The sequence below is a fragment of the Dreissena polymorpha genome, chromosome 5, assembly GCF_020536995.1.
Source record: "Dreissena polymorpha isolate Duluth1 chromosome 5, UMN_Dpol_1.0, whole genome shotgun sequence".
In the NCBI taxonomy this organism is placed as follows: domain Eukaryota; kingdom Metazoa; phylum Mollusca; class Bivalvia; order Myida; family Dreissenidae; genus Dreissena; species Dreissena polymorpha.
In genome coordinates, this window is record NC_068359.1 from 65138740 (window position 1) to 65164992 (window position 26253).

The 26253-nt window shown below is 36.0% G+C and overlaps 2 protein-coding genes across 4 annotated transcripts in view; one reads left to right on the plus strand and one right to left on the minus strand.

The window, feature by feature from the left end:
* Positions 1-1139, minus strand: part of LOC127881380 (TATA-binding protein-associated factor 2N-like) — a 59958-nt gene extending 58819 nt beyond the window's left edge. For all 3 annotated transcript variants that reach the window (XM_052429165.1, XM_052429164.1, XM_052429162.1), the window contains exon 1: positions 1112-1139. In XM_052429165.1, the coding sequence (XP_052285125.1) occupies positions 1112-1124 (13 nt within the window). In that variant the 5' untranslated portion in view covers positions 1125-1139. The remainder of the gene's footprint in view (positions 1-1111) is intronic.
* A 17123-nt stretch (positions 1140-18262) lies between these two features.
* Positions 18263-26253, plus strand: part of LOC127881822 (phosphatidylinositol 4,5-bisphosphate 3-kinase catalytic subunit alpha isoform-like) — a 66438-nt gene continuing 58447 nt past the window's right edge. The window contains exon 1 of the mRNA XM_052429959.1: positions 18263-18339. The gene's annotated coding sequence lies outside the window, so the exon portion shown is untranslated. The remainder of the gene's footprint in view (positions 18340-26253) is intronic.

Genomic DNA, 26253 nt, shown 5'->3' on the forward strand with positions numbered 1-26253 from the left:
TACTAAGTAGATCGAGAAATGTACTTCACCGACCCTTGAGTGTTAGCCAATCAGAAGACACCTTACGTCTGTTGCTTTTAGAGATTTTTGACATTGAACATTATTATTATTATTTATACCGAATTATGCCACAATCGACCGCTTACTCATAGATATTGTGCGTATTTATGAAACATTATTATTATTATAATTTATACCAAATTATGCGACTATCGACCGCTAACTCATAGATATTGTGCGTATTTATTGACCTGGCGTGGCGGAATTAACCTCTGACTTATGCAAGTTATGGTTATCACAAAATACCACCAACGGGGAGTTTATAATACATTATTTATCCCATTAATGCTTGGTAACTGGTTACCGTTGGGAATTTCCAACACAGTAATGCGCTGGACGGTCGTGATACTCCGCCCCGCATGATCATTTCAGACACACAATATGCTGAACAATTTAAATTTTAAAAAGGTAACAATTGAATCTTCTTCAAATTTGTATATAATCTATTTCAATGCATTAAATACTTGAAACTTCTATGTGACGTTATTTTGCCATTCTGATATTTTTATTCATTTTGTCCTCAACTAAAGTTTTAAACATTTATTATGAATAAATCTGAAGGAAAAGCGGCTCAAGAGACTAGTGTTTTGATTGGCTGTTCAGAAAATGTGTACGTAGAAGTACAAACATGTATGTCGAAGTACAAATTGTACTTTGTCGTACAAATATATACTTTGAATTCCTGTGGCTAGAAAACAAAAAAATATATAAGATGCTAGATCTTCAAGCTTGGAACATGTAACTCGTTTTAAGATTGATTTTTTTGGATGCATTACTAAATTATTGCAACAATTATCATATTTTGAACACATCCATATATTTATTAATAATACATGGTTATCAAAAAAACTTAAAAAGCTTTTGCCCGTAAATTAGGTAGCACCTATAATCATATTAACAATTAGTGAAAGTAGTTTAGTGCTGTGTAACCGTAAGTTGCTCCACACAAAAAAATCGACGAGTTACAAAAATGACTAGCCATGCGGGTCACTTTTAACGAAAGCATCACTCAACTGATATTACTTCTGTAACTGATATAATGCACCCTTACCTGTATTAGACATTATAAGGGATTCAACTTTTTAAATAGGAAATAATTTTAAATGCTGTTCACGAGCTTTCGACTTCCATGTTGAATTAACAGCACCGACGTAAATATTTCTGAACTATTATTAAAAAAATATTTTGTCATTTTGATATAACTATTTTTGTATATGTGGAATAAATAAATAATCATAAATATTATAAAAGTTTATTTTTATTTACATTTTCTCTGAATGGCGGTAACAACACACACTGAACATTAGCCTTGTGGTCAGAATACATTAAATAGTATCCCTATATAATTCAATGTGAAAGCGACAACTTTAGGCCAAAATAAATGCAACATTTTGCACATAGAGACCCCCATAACCATACATTTTCTTAAATGCCATTCTAAGTGTGGAATCTATTTATGCAATACAAAAGATATGTCATTTTCAATGCAAGAAAGAACTTGACACAAATCAAAATCGACTGTTTTTGCAACTTTTTTTTCGGCCGTTTCTTAGTGGAATGTAACCTTTTTCAGTGCGATGGTTTACTATAGTCTTCAAGTTTATCATATTTCAGGGATTCAGTAGTGAACACCTATTCACGCCCTACCATTATCTCCGAAAGATAACACCCGAATAATAGATAAAAGTGTAAAACATGCCTTCCTGTCAACTATGGTATTTTTTTTAGAGAGTACAGTATTTAGTGTAATGTAACCTTGTATCAGTCTCAGGATAGACCCTTTCAGTTATTGCCGGTTTTTAATTATCTCCCTTGTGCGACGTCATGCGATGATAATCGAGTGTATCGATTGTAAACGAGAATATAAATCTTGCTAGAAATTGTTTTTTCAACGATGTAAATGGACTGAACGTATGCACAAAAGGATTTGTACTTACCAAATTGTTTATAATTATGGATTATTTTTCACTTTAAAACACCTTTTTAAAACACTGGTCAGACCCCAGCTGGAGTACAGCTCCTCTGTGTGGTCCCCGCATACCGTGACTCGCATTGAACAACTTGAGTCAGTTCAGCGTAGGGCTTCCCGTTGGGCCAAACAGGACTTCAGTAGGCTGTCCAGGGTCACATACATGCTTTCTTCCTTAAATTGGCGACGCTTTGACCTCCGCTGTTTTGACCAGCGCCTGGTTATGTTTCAGAACATCTTGCATAACCAGGTAGCCATTCCTATACCTGACTACCTCAAACCTATCACTAGACCATCAAGAACCTCCCACACAAAAGCATTCCATAATATTCAAACCACAACTGATTATCATAAGTTTTCCTTCTTTCACAGAACAATCATCCACTGGAATGCTCTACCTCCTGATATTCTCACCCTCCCTGGACCCGAGTTCAGCCTGGCTGTTAGCCGGGTTGAGCATATCTCCCCATAATAATACCTGGTCTGTTTTTAACCTGTTTTAAAAAAATAACACACTTCTTTCTCTCTTTTATATCTTTTTATTTCAGTCTTACTAACAATCTAAAAGTCACAATTTTTGTCCAATCATCATGGAAGTTGGTCAAAACATTGGTTTTATTGATATCTCGGACGAGTTCGAAAATGGTCCAGATCGGTGAAAAAACATGGCCGCCAGTGGGCGGGGCATTTTTCTCTATATGTATATAGTGAAAACATGTGAACACCTTAGAAGTCACATTTTTGGCCCAATTTTCATGAAATTTGGTCAAAACATTTGTTTCCTTGATATGAGAGTTGAGTTCGAAAATGGTTCCGGTCAGTTGAATAACATGGCTGCCGCGGGGGGGCAGTTTTCCTTATTTGGCTATAGAGAAACATTGTAAACACTCTAGAAGTCACAATTGTTGCCCAATCATCATGAAAGTTGATCAAAACATTGGTTTTATTGATATCTCGGTCGAGTTCGAAAATGGTCCAGATCGGTGAAAAAACATGGCCGCCCGTGGGCGGGGCATTTTCTCAATATGTATATGATGATAACATGTGAACACTCTAGAAGTCACATTTTGGCCCAATTTTCATGAAATTTGGTCAGAAAATTTGTTTCTTTGATATGATAGTTGAGTTTGAAAATGGTTCCGGTCAGTTGAATAACATGGCCGGCTGGGGGGGGGGGGGCAGTTTTCTTATATTTATATAAAAGCTTGTGAACACTCTAGAAGTCACATTTTTTGCCCAATCATCATGAAACTTGGTGACAAGATTGGTTATATATATATATCACATAATTAATGCCATAATTATTGCCCTTAGATTGTCCAGATTTTCATTATATAATGCAAAATCCTTGTAAACACTCTAGAGGTGACAATTTCGTTTCAGATTTTATGAATCTTGGTCATAATATTTATTTTTGTAAGCAAAGTTTGATGTTTCGTAAGGGGGGGTCAACTCAAAATATAGGCCACCAGGTCAAATCTTACAAAAACAAAATCACTCCATATGCCAGAGTTTTGGTTCAATAATGATGAAACTTGACCAGGATGTTTGTCTGGACAATATCTAGGTCAAGTTTGACGTTTGGTAAAGATTGAATGAACTGACTCCTCTCAGGTGAGCGAACTAGGGCCATCTTGGCCCTCTTGTTTTTATGTGCTTATATGTACTTGCTGTGCTTGTCAGTTTTATATGGGCTAATATGTACTTGCTGTGCTTGTCAGTTTTATATGTGCTTATATGTACTTGCTGTGCTTGTCAGTTTGCATATGCTTATGTGTACTTGTCAGTTTTTTATGTGCTTATGTGTACTTGCTGTGCTTGTCAGTTTTATATTTACTTATGTTGCAACCTTTTATTTGTTAGGAAGCTGCTGACCAGTTCAATTCGAATCTGTTTCGATTTGATACCTCGTCTTAACCCACTTTCTTAGCTCATTTTGTGTTTGGTTTCTTCTTAGTCTTAAACTCGCATTTTTTTACGGCAGTTTTTTTTATATTTATTTCATTTTTTAGATCTACTTATAGATCAAGATCAGCGGCCTCCAGCACAATATTTCTTTAAATAGTATGAAAACTATTAGAATGTAATACCGTGATTTCATTAACTTATTAGCATGCATATCATATCTATTAATTTTATTTTGCTATATTTTATTTCCATATTGTAGCTGTTTTATACATTTATACACAAGTTTATATAGTCGGTTCAAAAGCCTTCATGGCTTATGTTGTCTATTTATGTCTTGCCGACTCAAAATAAATCTTATCCTATCTTCTCTTATCGTATTCTTGTCGGTTTACGCGCGAAAGGTCTTTGTCCCCAGAAGGAGTTTGACCTTACTGGAAGATAGATAGATAGATTTTCTAATGAAATTTTGATATTCGGTTTATACTGCTGATACAGTAGCGGTATTGTTCATCAGAGAACGTGATCGGAAGAATAAATACTGAAAATCCCACAAAACAAAACAACTAAATAAGCCGTATTCTTTCTTAAAGTAAGACTTTTATAAATGATGTTTAAAAAATAATGAAACATATATTTGATCACAATTATAAGTGGTGTGGATATTGTTGTTGTTCATCAGCGATCGAATGTGTAAGAGATGCATTTAGTCAATTGTAAAACAAAGCCCTAAAAAAGCGGAATACATAACAATTGTTAAATTTTATCATTTTCTTTTCCATTGAATAGATTTTCGTTTCGTTTACATGTACATTGAATGACATTATAAATAATTGTAAGCATCCATTCGAACATGTATGTTGAAATCACTTTACTAATGATAAGGAGTGACACAAATCTAGCATTTTATGATCAATAAATCTATATATTTAATTTATTTAACGCAAGTATTGTTTACCCTATTGTGATTGCTTGCTTTCATGATGGTGTTTCGTACACTGAAATAAAGTACTTAAATCTATACACGTAATAGCGGAGTTTACATTTGCCGGTACCCGTTAAATACCTCAATTGCGTAGCAGTTAAATTGCACAATATTTTAACTTTATTTATAGTTATTAAACACTGCATTATTATGATTAAACTGTCTAATATATATATACAGTTTTCCTGTAAATCCATTTCCGATAATGTCTTCATTTTTTTTTTGTTAAAATATTTATTGAAGCAAATGCTCAGTATTTTGGCTTTAAAATTTGGCTAAAATGACTGCTTAATATGCCAAGGGGGAAGACATGGGGGTTGTTGTTGTTTTTGTTTTTTATCGAGTGCACCGGGATTGTCTCCCATACGGCCATCGCCCCCAGAAAGACGTGTTAGTTGGTTACGGGGGATATTGCACGATACAGGAGACACCCCGTTCCAGAGGTGACCCTGGGTCTTTTAGTGCCCGGTGTATAGCACCTAGTACACTGCACCTCGGTTTAACGTCTCATGCGAAAGACGAGCTAGTAGGTTAGGTGCAGCGGGGGATCGAACCAGCGATCTCTGGATTGTGAAGCCAGTGTGATACCACTAGACCACGGATCCGCTACGAAGGGGTATCATAAATTGTGTTTAAGTACCAGACACTAGGCTGCAACATGTGGTTTAAGCAGGGACCCAAGTATAGGTCCCTGGGTTTATGACACCTTGTTTTCTTTGTAATTGTCTGGGCAGTATCCGATCATAACTAGATAATCAGGTTGTGATGAACAAAGGTGCAATAAAACACCGGGATACAAATGCTGCAAAATAGAGTGTCAACAATGGTGTGAACAATTAAATCAAACAATTACATTATTCAAGAGAATTTATTTTATGTGTAACAAGGTAGGTTTTTTTCAGACAAATAAAGTTTCAAATCAGGTACAATATGTTGCGTAAATCGATCTATTTAATTGTTGTTTGTTTTCATCATTACTTGTTTTCGTTCGTTAAATTTAATTTATTCTGAAATAAGTTCAATTGATGACAATTTTTTAACAAAAAATGGTCGCGAAGTAGTGCCAAGTATGGAGATTTTGTCACAACCACATACCGAGCTCTTACATTATGTTCTACTCCCGAGTTCGTTGTTAGTAAAAACAAATAATAACAACAATATTATCGTTTCAAAAATGCATTTTCTTGCATGCAACTGTTTTTTTCAGACATAACTAGTAAACTGTATTTGATATGTTGCATGATTATCATTACAAACGATGATTTTGTCAGCCTTCTCTTTATGCTCTTATATGAATTCCACCTCTTTTTGCCAACCAGTGGGCGGAGTCTAAACTTTGCTGGTGGGGTGAATTGACACTTCAATTCCCATTTTCAATGGTAATGGTCATGTTCCCAAGTGGTAAAAAAGCGCTCAAATCATATGCTAATGATCAATACCATTAAAATATAAATGTTCGGCGTTGTTTTCAATATTTGGCATTGTAATAAAATATTTACGTTTAAAGTTTAGTGGTAACAGTGCGGGATTTGTCTTGAAACATACAGGGTTATTGAACGGAATGTTTAATGTATTTTCACGCTTCAATGAACGAAAATAAAATATGCGAAAAGCGACAGCTTTAATAGTCGTCAATATAATAAAAAATGAAATATTTGTGCAAATTACGCATATACAGTATAGTGCAAGGGACGGTGATATTATCAGCGACACTATGCAATTTTCTCTCTGGCATTTTTTGTATCATCTCATTACGTCACATCCGGCTAATGGACACAACTCTTACACTAGTAAATGCGAATAACTGAAAGGGTCTATTAACCTCCGCGCGTTGACGGGAATCTGCCTTCATAACAAACTACGTGATGATAGCCTAGCCACGTGGTACAATAATTTTACGTTTTTTTGTGTGTTTAATCTTTAAATTTCGGTAAATATATTTTTGATTATGAACCTAATCGTGTAAACTATTTTCAAAATGTAAAAAATGATGCTACTTTTCATAAAATAATACTCAAACCAACACATTCTATACATAGATGGTGACGTCACTACGTTATTGCCACCTCTATGCTAAGACGCATCACATTCCCCTGATTTGGGGAATTATACTTCCGCAAAAGTAGTTCTGCGTAGGAATGAAAATGTTAATAATGACAGAAAAATTGTGTGTTTTGTGTGTTTTAAACGGAATGTTGCTTAAAGAAATGTTATTTTTTTTTTGTGATTTCGAACTCTATTAGGACTAATAGCGATAATCAGAAGCACGATAACCATAACGTATGTATCAGAGTTTATTTTCAGGTCCTAAACTCTGATACATACGTTATGGTTATCGTGCTTCTGATAATCGCCATTAGTCTTAATAACCATAACTATTTTCGCTTTCACTTTTCACTGGTAAAAAAAGTGCTACCCACAATACCTTTCGCGTTAGTACACAGGTCAGTAAGACCGGTGTGTACACTATGCAAACCAACAAAATCAAACCCTACCAAATCTGGTAGAATTTTCTTGAGATGGAAGAGATTGTATGTGCGAGATAGAAACGACAACTCTGCGTGGATATTGGTTCAGAATCAACCTCCGCGAAGAGATTTTACTAGAATCACTGGAAATCCCTGCCATCATAACCAACCACGTGCTGATAACCCAGCCACGCCGTGCAATAATTTTACCGTTGTTATTGTTACTTTTTATAATTTGGGTATTTATTTATATTATGAAACTAAAATTATACACTATTTTCAAAATATAAATACAATGATATTGATTTTCATTACATAATACATAAACAACAAAAATACAATCCTACCAAATCTTGTGTTGGCAGAGATTGTATTTGAGTGCAAGGAACGACAAATTTGTGTGGGGATTGGCTTAGAATATGCCTGCCGGTCAACTCGTAGGTAAGTCAACTCGCACGTTTTTTGGTCTACTCGCACGCGGTTTTGGTTAACTCGTACTTAGTGAAATCAACTTGTAGCCGATAAAAGAATATTCAGATATAGATGTATGCTGTAATAAGATCATTGGTTTATAAGTATGCATCATAGATATGATGTATAAATCATAGATATGATGTATTTTTTATTATCCGAATATACGGTTGTCTCAATTGACGTTTCTTTCACACTTGTGGTTGATGCATTTCACGGGTAATATGTCTGTGTGTAAGAGGTGTAAAAGGTGTTATATGCAAGGAACGTTAATTAATTGCCAAAATAATTCAATTAAATGTAATTGGTATGTTTATCAACCAGTTTTCCTTTAATCTTTGTCACAACACGGAGATTGGTGTAAAAGGTGTTACAAGTATACCGCGCACATTATTTCATTGTATGACAATATTCGATTAAAGTTAATTTAACTTTGACGATAGCTGAATATAACATAACATAACATTTATTAGGCATAAAACAGCATATTGCAAATTTATAGCCTATACACGATATGTGTTTGAGTAAGCAAAGACATGGTACATGTATTTGAGAAGTACAACACAAATCGATGAAACAAATATTATAGTATACTAGTAAATCAAAACAAAGTCGGACGCGATGGTTTCGTTTGCAGTTAGAAATTTTGACAAAAATTGTGTTGATTAGAAAATCACAAAGCTGTACAAATGCAAATATATTTAAATGTTATTTAAAAATACGTATATGCTTTCACCGAGGAGACCGTTTTTGTTTGAATACAGTCTAACAAATCTGTGCTTGGTTGTAGGCAGCTACTCTACTAACATCAGCATGGATGCCGCCGTCTTAAAATGCTTAGGCCCTTTTAATTCCATGAACTTTCTGATAGCGGTGGGCCCACAGTAATCAGTCACTGTGTGTTGCTTGATTGCCTCCAGCTTTTCTCTCGCCTCAGTCACAGCCAGCTTGATGTCCGCTCAGCTGCTTGGCTCAGTCTCTGGATAGCCACATGTCTCTCCCTGCCAATAGTTCCTACTGCTGTCATCAGCCTGTGCACGGACTGGGAACAGATTCCTCTAACGCCAACTTACACGGGAGATAGCCAAGTACGCCAGCCTTGTTGCTTGCACAGATCCACGAGTTCTGTGTACTTTGCTACTAGGCCTCTTCTCATCTTGCCTCCCATGGTACTGTCAGCTCTATGGTTACGGGCTTCTTTCCTGTCACTGACCACAGTACAATATCTGGTCATAAGGTGGTCTGAACCACGTTTGGGAAAACGAGCCTTCTACCAAGGTCAACTTCCATCTTCCAGTCTCTCGTGCCATCAAGAATTGATGCTTTTGTTGGTTTCTGTGTCTTCGTGATCTCACCAGTTTTGACGAAAGCCATGTGCCCATGGCGGGGATAATTACCACGTTCCTTCTTCCGTTCCTTCTCTAGCCTGTCAGACAACTCTCTGAGGACCAAGTCATGCCTCCATCTATATCTTACCTGTGTCAGTGCTGTAGTACAAGATGACAGAACATGCTCTAGGATGCCTACTCTATCACACAGACTGCATTTTGGATCTTCTGTGAGTCCTCGTCGGCACAAGTTCGCTGGGGATGGAAGTAGGTCATTGACAGACATGAGAAGAAAGGAAAACCGAAAAGGCTCATACTTCCAGATGTCTCCCCCAGGTCAACTTTCTGTTTGCGGTTTCCCACGTGGCCCATGCTCCCTGCGCTCCCATTTCTACAGCTCTTGCTTGTCTGACATTTTCTTCCGCTCTCATGACCTCAGACTGAATCATCGCACGCCTCTCTTTCTGGTCTGATCGGCTCCACAGTACCACCTTTCTCGCACAAATTCCTTCACGTCCAAAAGCAGTCACTCCAACAATGTCCTTGTGCTTGAGCGCGTTCTCTGCCTGGCTCACAGACTCTGTCGCTGACCATTTCCTGCTCGTTCGGGTTTGGATCCCTGCCTCACGGATGAGCTCATCCGGAGAGTCCCTCAAGGTCAACACAAGTCTTGATTTTGCTGTCGTGAACTATTCTACAAGTGAAGATAGCGGGAGCTGTAACTTCCCGTAGAGTCTTATACTGGTAAATCTGGATGGAACTCCTAGCCACTTCCTGAGGTGTCGACTAGTGCTTCTCTCCAGGGCTTCCACTGTTGTGCTGGGTTCCTCGTAAATTATCAACGGCCATATAAGTGTTGGGATCAGTGCGTGCTGGTAGAGCCATGCTTTGAACTTGCCGGGTATTCCGCAGCGGTCTATCTTCTTGAGACACTCCTCTACCTGTTGCTCTAACTTCTTGATATTTTCGCGATCTTTTAGGCTTGCATCAAACCACTTGCCCAGGCATTTTATTGGACACGTCACTATGGAAGGAATCTCTTCGTTCTGTACGTAGAGTTTGAACCTCTCTGTTGCCTGTCCTTTCTTTATGACGAGAGATCTGGATTTTGCTGCCTTGAACTTCATTCTTTCCGTCAGGGCTGTCAACATCAATGTATATATTCCCGACTCTGTCTTTGGTCCACTGGTCTCTCGTTGGGCAGCATTTATCAGCAGGTTCATCCCCATGATGAAGAGGACCACGGAAACTGTGCAGCCAGTAACGATTACTTTCTCCAACCTCTACCATCTGGTTAGCTGGGTACCAACAGTAAACCGGAGCCTGATCCCATCCAGGTAACTGGTGATGATTTTATGAATGTGGCCGTCCACATGGTAGTTCGGAGGGCTGTATAGATGAGCTGGTGTGGAATGGACCCGTATGCGTTGGCCAAGTCGAGCCAAACTACAGTGAGATCTTTCCTCCATTTCTTTGCCTCACTTATTAGTCGTGTGATAGCACTGGTGTGCACTATGCAGCCGGATAAACCAGGTACTCCTCCCTTCTGGACCAACGTGTTAATGTATGCTTTGCCTGTAAGGAAAGATGTAAGTCTTCTTGCAATGATGGCGAAGAATATTTTCCCCTCGACGTTGAGCAACGAGATCGTTCGGAACTGATTGACCGTTTTGGAATTGCGTTCCTTTGGTGTTAATATCCCCTCTGCCTCCTTCAAAACCCTCTGGTACATCCCCATTCCCCCAGACTACTTTAAGAAGCCTCCATAGACGCCTGAGAAGTAGTGGGCACATCTTGTACACTTTGTACGGGATGGCATTGGGTCCTGGCGCTAAAGCAGCTCTGGCCTTTTTCACAGCTTGTTTCAACTCGCCTAGCGTTGGTTCCGTCGCATTCAGTTGTTTTTTTGGGTTCCTTCGCTGGATTTATTCGGTCACAGTCTCCTAGCACGTCCTCTCGATTGGGGTCAGAATGGGTCACATGAAGGTAGTTCTCTACTTTCTCTAATGGAGTTTCCAACTTTCCTGACCTTTCTTTCGCGAGAAGGGATCTTCCGAACTTGTATGGGTTGGCTGTGAAAGCTGCCCTCTTCTTTGCCCGTTCCCGTGTCTTTCTTCTTATGCTTTCGACTTTCCGTAATGATGTCAACTGTGTCCGAACTCTATCTCTAAGCTGTTTAAGTCCAATCCTCTCTGTGGATGAACAAGGACAGTACCTTTGTCTCAGCTGCTTGAGCTCACGTCTAAAGTTGTGGAAGCGTACTTGCAGCCTGTTTGGTTTTCGGGGTTCCTTTCGCACTCTCTCCTCTTCTAGTCCAAACCTCTTCTTGGCTTCTGAATATATCAAGGTTGTGAGGGTGGTCAGCTTCTACTGGTCATTGCATGGATGCTTCGAGGATGTTATCTAGGTCCTCGTCCAGTTGGGTCCATGATGTCTTGTCTGAAGCCTTGGGCCACTTAATCCTTGTTTTACAGGCTCTAGTAGCAGTGTCTTACTGTGGTCTATCCGGATCCATCGCCTGGTTTGCTTCAGGGATGCTTTGAGTCTGTAAGAGCTCTAAAAGGGGGTCCTCATCCTCCTCAAAATTTCGGAAGGCATCCTGTGGGGTCTTCTGGACGGAGAGCTCTTCAGTAGTGTGGATTGAGTCCAGACTGGAGTACTCCTGCGTCTAACTAGCCAAGATGGCTATGCGCTGTCCTTGTGACCTCACACGTTGACAACCAGATTCCCCTTGGTGAATGCGTAGACCGCGTTGGTTCTTGCACACCTTTCCGCACTTACAATTGACCGATCCATCTGTATTCGTAGTAAGTTAAGTTAAGTAAGAGCGTTCCGGACATGACACTCCATTTAAAATTTTGGATTAACATGTAATTCTTTTTGCGAATTTTACTAGTTCAGCAGAAATATTGGTTTACTACACTGTGACAGATGCAAGCGATATCACTAAAAGTTTAAAATTTAATCATTGTTACATTGAATGTGTTTTTGTTACATCTTGTTCCTTTAATTATCGTGTTTAACAGTTGTATCTTCGAAATATTTAAATATTAAACTCGTAATAAGGTTGGTCAATAGAAGGGCATATATTTTTTCTGAATTATTATTTTTATTTCAGTCCGCATTGTTGCGAAAGACTTGTAGACGGTTATGTGTCGAGTCAAACGATGTTTGTAGACAGACAAATACTTTATTTAAGTCTCATTTCTGTAATACAATTGAATATATTATTAAAATATGAGTCAGTTAATAAATTATGATAACAAATAATTGAAATGTATACAATACAATGTAGACAAACCACTCAATTTGAGTTACAAAAGACTATGAACATATTTACATTGATATAAACATAATTAAAACATTAAAAAAGTACAGATAGATAAAAGTGTAAAAGTATCATAAATATACATGTACATTTTTTGTATGATGTATAAAAATGTCATTGCAGGCTTTAGCACTGTATTCCACAAAAGACTCCTTAGATGCGAACTGACAAATTTGCTTTGAAGACTTTGAAGTATCTTACGATAAGAATCCAAGTTCAATATTGATAATATTAACAAACATATTTTGGCGAATTCTGTCATACAAGTTGCAGTGCATTTACACGTTATCTTTATGTTCTATATATGTATAGCAGTGAAAGCGAATCCGGTCATGTTCAAGTACTCCCTAGTATCTGCCTGTTTTTATTCTAACGGTTGCAAAACCGCATCATAATTAAGCTAGTTCACTTCTTTTTCCCCTTGACCGACAATAATATTTTAAAGCCCATTACTCAAATAAACGAATATTTCCCACAATATTATGAAAAATTAACACACAAATTCAATTTTGCTTATTGCAATAGCCAAAACTTAAACATTTGATGTGGTCTGGTAATATAGATTTAACGCGATTCAACATGCCCTTTTTATTTTTGGTGTCACAACATCTTCCATGTGAATTTCCGGCTACGACATCCGAACATTAATGACAGAACGCGAGATTGGCTTTGGGCAGCTTCGGAGGCACGACGTAGTTCGCATGAATACGTCATCTTCTGACGATGCCCGAAGCCAGTATCCCCTTTTTACCATACCACATCTAGCGTTGAATGGTTGGCTATTGCTATAAAGAACACTCATTTTTAAATGGGTAAACTTCATTTTACGAAATATTTTGCGAAATATTCGTTGATTTAGTTGTCTTAATATTTATTGTCATGTATATATAAAATCCCTTACACCATATAATACACATATATTGGTAACATGTGTAAACAAATCAGAGTTTACATGACACCAACGCTCGATACTTTGGTGTCATGTAAACTCTGATTTGTTTACACATGTTACCAATATATGCTTATCTGATACTGAAAAAGCCCTATAAATTTCGGTGGTGGAACATGTTTCTGTTGTTTAGTTTTTTTAATATACTGGATTTGTTGGTAACACTGGGCGGCTGAGGTCTACAACATCATTGACTGTTGTGCATGGTATAGTAAGGTCACTGAAAAGACGATCACGAACTTGTATACGGCTACTGGAGGAAGACGCGGCTTTATATATTTAAAACTAACTCACCTTGAAAGGATGTTTTCGCCTCTATGTTGACTTTTGTCGTTTACTTTTTGGATGACGTGCTATATTTTATCACCCCAAGTGGCTTAACTGTTTAATGCTGAAATAGATATGAGCCTGTATAAAAGCAATCTTACACACATATTTTGCATACAGTTAGAAAATCCACGACAATACGCGCACTACTTACACGTTAACTTTACCCTGTTACTTTTACATACATACATCTCACACTTATCTCAATATTCCATCAAGACTCTTATTTAAAACATAATTACTCGACTGGTATTTGTTGACCCTAACCCTTTTGCTTCTTTTTGCGTTTACTTACTGTCGACATATTAAACTATTTTTTATTGGAAACGAATGTTAGATAGATATCGGCTGATATAAAGACTAAATTGAATGTCAATGGAATCATAAATGTTTATGTCTTTACAGGCCTTGTGTTAAGTGCTTCAGGATAAATTTTGAAATTTTGGAATTCCTTAGTTTGGCAGAATATGGCATAATAGAAACTGTTATGTTATTTGAATGCATTATTGGCACAATATGTACACATTATATTCGTATTGATATAACGCAACTCTTGTGATGTAAGTCAGCAGACGTCAGCATACATTCAATTTAATAGGTATGCTTGTCAAGTATTTAGGGTATTTGATTGGTATTAGAGAAGAGTATGAAATGACCTAGGTTGGGGGATAGGATACATACGTGTTCATGTGTATATGATAATCATCGCTGCGAGGATTGGTTTAATGGCACAGATCTTGTCCCACACTGGAATGGGTCTTGTTTGGCCGTTCGGTAATAACTGCAATATGGGTGGAGTTTGTGGCCACTTATCAGAGGACATTTAAGCGTGGTTGAACAGTAAATTAGTATCAAATAAACCCATTTATTCGATTTATTTATCAACAATTCATTAAATTAAAACATCGAATGGTCTTTTAAGCGAATGATGCTAAACGTGCAACTTTCATCCACCTTCAGGAAGGTCATACGAAGCTTTTTCCTGGTCACCCATCTACGATTGTCACAAATCTATCGTGCGATTTCAATTTTAGGTATGTTCAATTCCATAATTTGCTATTTTAACGGACGGTTATTGTAAAAATAAGAAGGTAAAATATTAAATACGTCACTTCCATATCGATATCCTAGAGGAACCAACTAAAACAAACGTATCTCACATTGAGAGTATCTCTTGGCCAATCCATGCTGTGGGATTCCTATGGTACGTTGTCCATAAGTTAAGTTATTTATGTGAAAAATTCGTTCGAAATTTCCAGTTAAATCATATGAAATTATTATTATAATTATTGAAATCGACCATCTTTATGCGATTTGTATTTGCGACAGCGATATTGTGGTGTAATATAATCACAGTGTAGTAACCAATTGTATCATACCCGGATGTTGCGATGTGATTGTCATGGCGAAATGAATATTTGGCATACGTGCGTTGCTAGAAAGGAAAATTATTTTACTTTTTTGTCATTATGATGGTCTTTCATTATAAAGTTGAATTCTAAATCATCCAAAATCAAAGTTACCCTTTCATTTTAAAGTTGAAGAAAATATCGTTTATTGTTCCTCTCTCAAGTCATACGTAATTTAACACAGATTACCAGTACGAACAGTTTATGCTGCTGCTGGGTGTGTTGCTGTTGCTAATGATAATACCAACTTTACAGATGATAACAATGATGATGATCATCATAATGGGAGTGATAGTAATGATTATTGTGGTGATTTGTATTAACTCTCTGCATTTCTTGGGAACCATTTATATAGAACTGAATTATTGCTATTCTACAGAAACATGGCTTACGAGTCAATAGAAGTGTTTGGCTTTGACGGTAGTTTTGCTACGGTAAATTGCACGTCAACCCCTATGAAAACTATCTCTGCTGAAACACCACTTCACATGAGTAAAAACATGTCCCCATCAGCCAACCAAAGGAAAGCAATAACAATGTACGGAACATTAGTTACAACGAAGATGTGTCTGGAATAAGTTTAAGCTCAGTTAACCATATTTGTGACATACATGTATGTGAATATTCGACCAATCAATGATACAAAACCTGTTAAATCGGCATAGATTTATCGCAATAATTGATACATAATGCATTTAATGTAGTCGCAATCAATGATACAGCATCACTGCAATATATGATAGTCATTTTAAAAACCATCTTGTATCTTTTAATAAATATCTTAGTATATTCAAAATGCCGATAGATTATATGTATCATTACAATTATTGACTTCACTTGCAATGTATAACATACAAAAATAAGTATATTTCGAAACATATTTTAAACAAATAGTACATTTTGGCATAGAGCAACCTGTGTTTTTCAGTTTTCTTCGGTGATTTTCAATGTTTTCAGAAACAACAACTTAATTCGTCGAAGCGGATTTATACATTCTCAATGGAAACTTAATTCTCTACGACATCTAAACTACAGAGTCTACTAACTTGTTTGCAGTATTAATCCATTAATTTGTATCAATATTAACAGCAGTATATGTAAATATTGCCGTTACGCCATGGCAATCACATCGCAACATCCGGGAATAATACAATTGGTTTATACAATGTGATAATGGCATTGATGGGGTAAAGTTACGCTCGGAACCCAATGTGTCAACAAACGATCTTTCAGACAATAACGTAGTGACGTCACCATCTATGTATAGAATGCTCGGAACCTGTCTTATTTCTGTTCAAATATCAAACCAAATCAATCAAATAATTTTTTTTGAGTCGGCAAAGACAGTAACAAATAACATAAGCTGCAAAGCTTTTGAACCGACTATACAACAAATGTAAGTTTACAGTAAAACAAGGGTAAAAAAGCTTGATAAAAGAAAGACACATTAACATGGATATAGAAATACAAATACAACATCAAACAATACAGTTTAAGGCATACAACACTAATTTTACTTGACAAATTTCTGACTTTCCTGCTGGTATTGCACTAGGAGGGGAAATGAAAGACATGGTACTATCATCATCATGGCACGCATGGGGTTAAATATATTTAAAACAGTTAAATATAAGTGTATAGATTTGCTGGACCAGCAGCAGAGTCAAATGCAAAAGGTTATTTATAATGTACCGGAAGTAATAAGGCATGAATTGAGACCAAAAGCAATATGCATATACAAGCACAACTAAAACATATGAAAGTTTAAAAGCTGTGAAGGAAGCTGCTGATCTAGTTCTGTGGATAGGACTAAAAACTGCAGAGCTAGGAATTAAAAAACTGAGCGCAAAAAGAAACACAAAATTGCGACAAGATAAAATGAATCAAAGAACGAATATCACCTAAAATCAGATTTGGGGTGAACTGATCAGCAGCTTTCTCACTATTAAACAAGTAACATACATGTAGCGAAAAACAAATCAGCTATGAGCACAAGTAACATAGCGACAAATAAAACAACTATGAGCAGGCACAGGCAAAACCAATATACTAAAGCAAAAATAAGATAAAGCGCAAACATAAGGACAACACAAGAAACCAATGAACAAAGCAAACCAATATATTGAAGAAAAAATAAGATACTAAAGCAAAAAGCACAAAATAAGGATAGCTAAAGCAACTATAACAAAGCAAAAGAAACAGTGTGGCATGTCGCTCCAGATCTGTGTGTCAGATATGCGCGCCTATGTGACATTGCATGCTGAGCATTTACATTCTTTGCCATTCCAGTGCGAAATAAAGCATTTCAATTGATTAAAATTACTTGCTTTTCTGAACCTTTCTGGCAAAGAATTCCACAGAACTGGAGCCGCATGCCGGAAACTGTTGCTATCGAACTTTTTTTATTTAACCTGAGGAATCTCTAGAAAGTTGGAGTACCTGAAATAATAACGAGCGTCACGTTTAATAACAAGGTCATTTAAAACAGGGTGTGCCATATAATTGATAATTTTAAAAGTGTTAAGTGCCATGACTCTGATTCTCCTAATATACAGGCTAGGTAGATTTGCTTTTCTAAGTAATTGATCATAGGAAAAAATATAATCTTCATATACAAAACGGAGCGCCCTTTCCTGTATTTTTTCAATTTTATCTGTATTAATTTTAGAGCAAAAAAATGCCAAGTTAGAGGGCAAACACTAAAATTTGATAGAATAAAGGAATGAAAAATGGTCAGTCTACTTAAGCGACAGAGGTTTTTCCCTATTCTCTTCAAGATATTAAGTTGCTGTGCTGCCTTACTGCATATACTACTAATATCTGTGGATTGTTCAACGTGCGAAAAATAAAACAATCTTGAGAGATATTTTGTCCAAGAATTGTATCGATACTAGGATGGTTATTTTCATCACAATTTAAATCTTTTCCAATATCTTTCGCAACATTTATATAAAATTCATTGAAAATATCAGCTACTTCACTGTTATCTGACAAAGTTTTTTGGTTTTCATTCAATATAATGTTCTTTGGGTTACTTTCAATTATTATGGTGAAGAGTAGCCCCAAACAACAAGCAATCAAAAAACACTAAGTATTTGCTGCGGATAGCTGTGAGAAAAAAGAAAACAACAAATTACAAAGTAAGTTTTTTTAGCGTATCAATCGATTTATCGGCCTATACTATAAATAATATCAGATTTACTCGCTTATATATTAAATGTTGATAAATGTCAATCAATATGAGTGAATCATTTTACTTTTACAATAAAAAACATTTAACGTGTCCGAAAATCCGAACTACTGTGTTCGTTGTTCAATAGTAACAAATAAAAGTTAGATTTCGCTTAGAACAGAAAATTCAAGAGTGAACACTTTCAATGAGTGTCAAATATTTGAAAGTCTATCATATTTTATTGGAGTTGAAATGTTAATCTGTTATTATTTTGACACTAAAACATTGTTTTTAATACGATGTTACAGTAGTGTTTTTCCCAGGTCATTTTAGCGTGGCGAAAAGCCACGCTGCCCTCCCGGATCGCCACTCTGCCCTTTTCAAAGGCAAATTTCGCCACGCGCCCTTATCCATAACATCTTTATTGCCTTACGACCTAACTTGGTCCGCAAAATCAGCTTCCTTGATTGTCTGTGACGCTCCTACTCTGCTTGATTTACTCGAGAGACAGCAACCTCTAATCTACTATATTAATCGAGTTGATTTAATCTATAACAGTGCTCGATTTAAACGTCATACTGACTGCTCCAAAGCATATGCGAGGGTGTATAAAACAGGCCTAATTAGAATTAAGTAATCTTTATACGCATCGCATAAGAAACATGTTCTTAGATCGATGCCAGGGTTTTTTTTGGCCCGATTTTATAGCCGAAATTCGGCTATGTTCCCAATCCCAAAAAGTATACTTTTTCCCAAAATGTGGCAAAAAAATTCCAATTTAAAAAAAAAAAAAAATAAATAAATTTTTTTTTTTTTTTTTTTTTTTTTTTTTAGAAAGAAGTCTTATCTGTATTTTATCTCAATTTTAATTCAATTACATCTACAAAGTATTATATGATTTTCTTTTAATTTGAATAATTATAAAGAGTTAAATCAAATTTAGCATTTCCCTAATCAGTGGAATTTTTGTGTGGAAAAAAAGGCTAATGAATTTATTTTCCCAATTTCATGAAAATGCCGATAAAATTCCCAATTCCAAAGCCATGGGCTATCTTCCCAAAAAGTGGAGAAAAAAAACCTGGATGCAAACACAAATTTCTGTGTTCGATAGGGATTTATGTTAAAATTATCATAAGTAATCATGTACAGTCAACAAAAACATGTTCGTGTTTAATCCTATGTTCAGAGTCAGGGGTTCCGCTGTCGATCGCCATTGGCGCCAAATGGCGCTAAATTTTTAAATGTGGCTCCGATTTTTTAAAAGTGGCGAATTTCAAAAAATCGGTAAAATCCTATTCGAAAATGTACTGCGAGTCGAAAGCACGCGACCGAGCATTAGCGGCCAGCGTCTGTCAGTTGTAAATATTGATTTACGACGATGTAAGCGACCTACAGTGCAGAGTGCATTAGAAATCACCGAAGCGTGTAAGTGTTACAAACGGTGTTTTTACTGCTATTGTCAAGTTTTATGGGGGTTATTATCGGATTAACGGCTCCTTTATGATATTGACCAATAAGTTAAGTAACACGAGGACAAACTGTCACGACGATCAATAATTATAATGATTATTAGGGCCGCTATTTCTTTGTTAAAATCAAAACCATGGGGCTGGCAAAAGCATTTAATTTCTCCACATCAACAAATAAAAACTTGTTTCAACAGGTATTTGTGAGCATTTCTGTTTAATAGATTCATTAATGTAATGTTCTGGGAAGGATATAAATTGATTAAGATAACAACAATTTCTGAATTAAATATAAAACATTCACTCGATGTACTATATTTCGGATATGTTAAATTCGGACATTTAAAGATAGGGGCATTTATGTGTTGGTTTGATGTTGATAGTTTGTAAAAATATGTTTTATGTTATTTCAGGCAACTAGAATGGATTGTGGCAATTATCTGGGCCTTTCTGTCCGGAAAAAGGCGTGAACAACAGTCATTTAATTGAACCTGGAAATCATCCACCACTAACAGAAAACTTGTTAACAACAGAAGCTGATGTATATCATGTCCAAATGACCAAATATAACTGTTAAACAATTTGAAGTGAGATGCTTTATTTTCTGATTCCCTTTCAAATGATGAACATTGGTGTGATTTTATGTTTAAATAATTAATTTCCAAAACATTTATGCAACATACTGTTTAATACAATGATGTTAACATTATTATATTATTTTGGTTATCTGTGTTGTTTATCAAGTTAAAAAAATGTTATTTATATACAAATAAAGCTTATAAAGACTTATGAAGGTATGACTTATGAAGGTACTTATTGCTTTTTTTTATGAAATAACATACTTTTTAAAGTGATAATATAGTCAATGACATTAATGTAGTAAGGTTTCTTAAAATGATTGATCTTATTAATTAGGTGGAATAACCGACAGTATTCACGCGGCAAAAAAGTGGCGACAACTTTTTTTGGGCCAGTGGAACCCCTGAGAGTAAATGCACAATTTAATATTAATTATGTATTAACCTATGGCAATTAACTTACACACCTTTACAATAGTAGATAAACCAAATATACGGACTATCTAGCTAGAGATTTGATAGGTGTGAAAATTGTGGCCTTGTATTATAATGCGTGTCAATTCTTATATATGTCTTTCCTGCCAACACATGATGGGCTTCAAAAAACGGATTTTTTTCTAAAAAAACGGGTTCTTTAGCTGGCGACATGAAAGGTGTGAAGAGGGGACCGTGTATTAAAATGTGTGTCAAATGTAACTTACCTGCCAACGTCTATAGGGCTTCAATATACATACCGTTTTATAAAATACCCCATTATGTCATTTCAGATCGCCCTGCACCGAAAGATTTCTTTTTAATCGAACTTTAATCACATTTCTACGTCTGTAAAGACATGTTGATCAGTGCATTTTGGAATACATAAATATATAGCAGACTCGTGTTTAATTTGGACAATTTATTATTTAATTGTAAAGGCGTGTTGCTAATATTTGTTAAAGACTGAAAATGCCGTCCTGTAAAAGGAGGTTGGCGCAAATGGAGAAGGAAATGTGAAAGTGGCTTAAAAGGCACCACGCCTATGCCTGCCCTTTTTTGCATAAACTGCGCGTTAAAATGCACTTTTTGAATTTCTGCAACATGCCCCTTTGCCCTCCTGGGAAAAACACTATACAGTAGTTGCAATATTCCATCTCCCAGCTATTGGTTGCTGAGAGTTGCAATGCGCCGTCTTTTGTCCAAAGGTGCAAAATTTGATCACCACTGTAAATGCTAAGGAACACAGATGCTGCAAAAACGTATCAATGTTTACCTGTCTAAAGCACAAACTCATTCAAATGGTACCATTAAAGCAAGAAATAACTGCTTTTATTAGCTCATCTATTTTTTGAAAAAAAATTATGAGCTATTGTCATCACCTTGGCATCGGCGTCGGCGTCCGGTTAAGTTTTGCGTTTAGGTCCACTTTTCTCAGAAAGTATCAATGCTATTGCATTCAATCTTGGTACACTTACTTCCTATCATTAGGGGACTGGGCAGGCAAAGTGAGATAACTCTGGCATGCATTTTGACAGAATTATGTGCCCTCTTTATACTTAGAAAATTTAAAATTTTGGTTAAGTTTTGTGTTAAGGTCCATTTTATTCCTTTAGTATCAAAGCTATTGCTTTCATCCGGGGTTTTTAACCTTATATAACAGACGCCAAATATTAGCGTCTTCCCCCACCAAACTAGGCTGGTTTTTTCCCCTCTCAGAACCAAAAATTCCCCCTAAAAAAAAACTTTTTTTTTTTTTTTAATAGAAAGATGTGTCTCATGATTATATTATCTCAATTCTATTTCAATTTAATCTTGCCAAAGGTAATAAATTATGAAAAAAACAATGAATATAGTTCAAACATGTACAAACGTATTGTAATAATGAGAAAGTAAGTAAACAAATCCCCCAAAAAGGGAAATGCCGCGAAAATTCCCAGGCGCACATTTTTTCCCCAAAGTGGAAAATCCCATGTAAAATTTCCCCCACATAAGGGCTAAAGGCCCCTTCCCCCACAGCCCAAAAAAAACCCTGTTCATACTTGCAACACTTACCAACTATCATAAGGGGACTGTGCAGGCAAAGTTATGTAACTCTGACTGGCATTTTGACAGAATTATGTGCCCTTTTTATACTTAGAAAATTGAAAATTTGGTTAAGTTTTGTGTTAAGGTCCACTTTATTCCTACAGTATTGAAGCTATTGCTTTCATACTTGCAACACTTATTAACTATCATAAGGGGACTGTGCAGTCAAAGTGATGTAACTCTGACTGGCATTTGGACGGAATTATGAGCCCTTTATACTTAGAAAATTGAAAATTTTGTTAAGTTTTGTGTTTTGGTCCACTGTACCCCTAAAGTATCATAGATATTGCTTTCATACTTGGAACACTCGCAAACTATCATAAGGGGACAGTAAAAGGACAAGTTGCATAACTCGGTTGTCATTTTTACAGAATTATTGCCCTTTTTTGACTTAGTAACTTTGAATTTATGGTTAAATGTTGTGTTTCGATCAACTTTACTTCTAAAGTATCAAGGCTATTGCTTTCAAACTTCAAATACTTTCATGCTATCATGAGGTTGCTGTACCTGGCAAGTTGAATTTTACCTTGACCTTTGAATGACCTTGACTCTCAAGGTCAAATTATTAAATTTTGCTAAAATTGTCATAACTTCTTTATTTAAGATTAGATTTGATTGATACTTTGACAAAACAACTCTTACTTGACATACCACAATAGACTCCACCCAAACAATCCCCCACGCCCCCCCCCCCCCTCCCCCCCAGTTTTTATAAAAAAATTTAAGATCATCTCACAAATGACCACCACACCCTCACACTATACCCTCCGCCCCATCCCCCCCAAATTATTTTTTTGAAACGGTTAAAAAATACAAATATTTATTTTTATTATTTTATTTTTGAAATACCGTCTTACCATCGCACCCAAGAATCCCACCCCCCCCACCTCTCCACCCCCGAAATTATTTATTTATTTTTTTGGCAGTTTTTTTTCGCATTTTTGGAAGATTATGTAATAAATGACCACACCCCCACACTATACACCCCTCTTCACTCCACCCCTCCCTCCTTTGTGATTGAAATTGAGAGTCCCTTCACCTTTAAAAAGAAAATAGATGAGCGGTCTGCACCCGCAAGGCGGTGCTCTTGTTTACTTTGTTATTCTTTTGTTTGCTCTATTCACCATGTTCTGAAACTGTCGTAATGTTGCCCACTAAAAGTGTGGCTATCAATTAGGTTGAAGTACACCAATCTTTTGTACAATGTGATATTTGATGTAACCTTAGTCAATAATGATGTAGAACAGATGTCAAATATTTACACTCAAATTTCAAAATGAAAATGTCAGCAAGAATAGTGTGTTGAAACATTTGTCATATTTTTAGGTTGCTTGCATAAGATAACTTCTGTAGGCTGATATTCAGGTAAATTAAATGTCAAGATAATTATTTTCACCCATTGATTTTGAAAAATAGGGTGATTTCATTCTCGAAATAGGGTGAAATGAGTTATAAAAATGCAAACCTTAAAATCATTGCTGCTTTCAGGGCTTTTTTTCCTTCTTTGGGACCCGCCGAAAATCGGCCCTTTCCCCTCAGATTTTTTTTCCCCTCAGCAGGTAAATTTTCCCCCAGGCTTCATTTTTTTCCCCTAAAAAATTTTTTTTTTTTTTTTTTTTTAACTTTAAATACATAAATTAACCTGATTTAGTGTAGAAAATATAACATATTGCATAATTAAATTATCTGTTGCCTTGATTTTGGTTTAAAAACAGCAAAATATGTTGAATTGATTATTTAAGACTTTGCTTATTTTCCCCAAAATCCGGTGTTACGCGTGATTTTTATGTCCCCCACTATAGTAGTGGGGGACATATTGTTTTTGCCCTGTCTGTTGGTCTGTCTGTTTGCGCCAACTTTAACATTTTGCAATAACTTTTGCTATATTGAAGATAGCAACTTCATATTTGGCATGCATGTGTATCTCATGAAGCTGCACATTTTGAGTGGTGAAAGGTCAAGGTCATCCTTCAAGGTCAGAGGTCAAATATATGTGGCCAAAATCGCTCATTTTATGAATACTTTTGCAATATTGAAGATAGCAACTTGATATTTGGCATGCATGTGTATCTCATGGAGCTGCACATTTTGAGTGGTGAAAGGTCAAGGTCAAGGTCATCCTTCAAGGTCAGAGGTCAAATATATGTGGCCCAAATTGCTAATTTTATAAATACTTCTGCAATATTGAAGATAGCAACTTGATATTTGGCATGCATGTGCATCTCATGGAGCTGCACATTTTGAGTGGTGAAAGGTCAAGGTCATCCTTTAAGGTCAGAGGTCAAATGTATGTGGCCCAAATCGCTTATTTTATTAATACTTTTGCAATATTGAAGATAGCAACTTGATATTTGGCATGCATGTGTATCTCATGGAGCTGCACATTTTGAGTGGTGAAAGGTCAAGGTCAAGGTCATCCTTCACAAGGTCAAGGTCATCCTACAAGGTCAAACATCATATAGGGGGACATTGTGTTTCACAAACACATCTTGTTTCCCCCAAAATCCGGCATTTTGCGCGATTTTTCCCCCTCAAAAAAGGCCAGGCCCTTTCCCCAAAATCAGATAAAAACCCCTGGCTTTACTTCAGTTGAAGCTGCACCCTTGTATTGATTCAATAAAACTGTAAACTAATATAACTAACTTAAATAAACTGATGTTTCATAGCGTCTTTAATCCTTGAAACTGTCCATATATAAATATAAACTTTAAACTTAAAAAAAAAACCTGATGTTAACTGACATCTTTGTAACTGTCAAACATATCGACTGATATTTTGGCGGGATTATCGTGGACGTCTTTCAACCTCTCTTAGACATTTTATTTCGCATCATAAAGAGAAAATACCGAAAATGAGCAAAGCATTTTCGATCGAAGCTAATGTATTGTATGCATTAAATTTGACGAATTTGCGTAAAAGTTGGTTGAGTTTTCAATACACATGATATTGTATTTCTTTGCGTTTTTAAACATTTTAATAGGGTGAAAGATGCAGATACGCAGCTTATCATAATCTGGGGCACTGCTTTCCTTAATTGGTTACAAACCACATCTGTTTAGTGATGTGCAACAATGCTGTGTGCAGAGCCATGATTAAATTTATGAAGGGGTGCATTTGTACTCCCAGAGCCGCCATAACAAAAATTATCAAAGTACGTTTATATGGACTAATGACAATTGCATTTGTTACATGTATGTAAAAACTTGCACAGGATGACACAACACATTTCTCTGCCCCTACCCAGGCCTTTTCTGCTCCATTTTGGGAAAATGCCACACTGGAATTTCGGGAATTTCGTGCCGTGAAAAAACCCATTTTGGGAAAAAAATTAATCGCAAAACTGGCTCTATTGGGAAAAATAATCGCATGTTCATGTAAATAGTGTTTCTTATATTTCAAAGAAGCCGTTAACTGGTAAATAGCGACTTTTTGGATAACACATGATTAAAATTTTACAAAATATTATGAACATGTGTGATAAGTGCAGGTTTTTTATCTGATTTTGGGGAAAGGGCCTGGCCTTTTTTGAGGGGAAGAAAATCACATGGAACAATGGATTTTTGGGAAAATAAGGAAAGTTTTTCAATAATCAATATAACATATTTTACTGTTTTTAAAACAAATTCAAGGCAACAGATAATTTAATTATACAATATTTTTATATTTTCTACACTGGATCAGGTTAACTGATATATTTAAAGGTTTAAAAGGTTTAAAAAAATAAATAATTTTTTTGAATTGGGATATTTTTGGGGAAAAAAACAACCAGATTTGCAT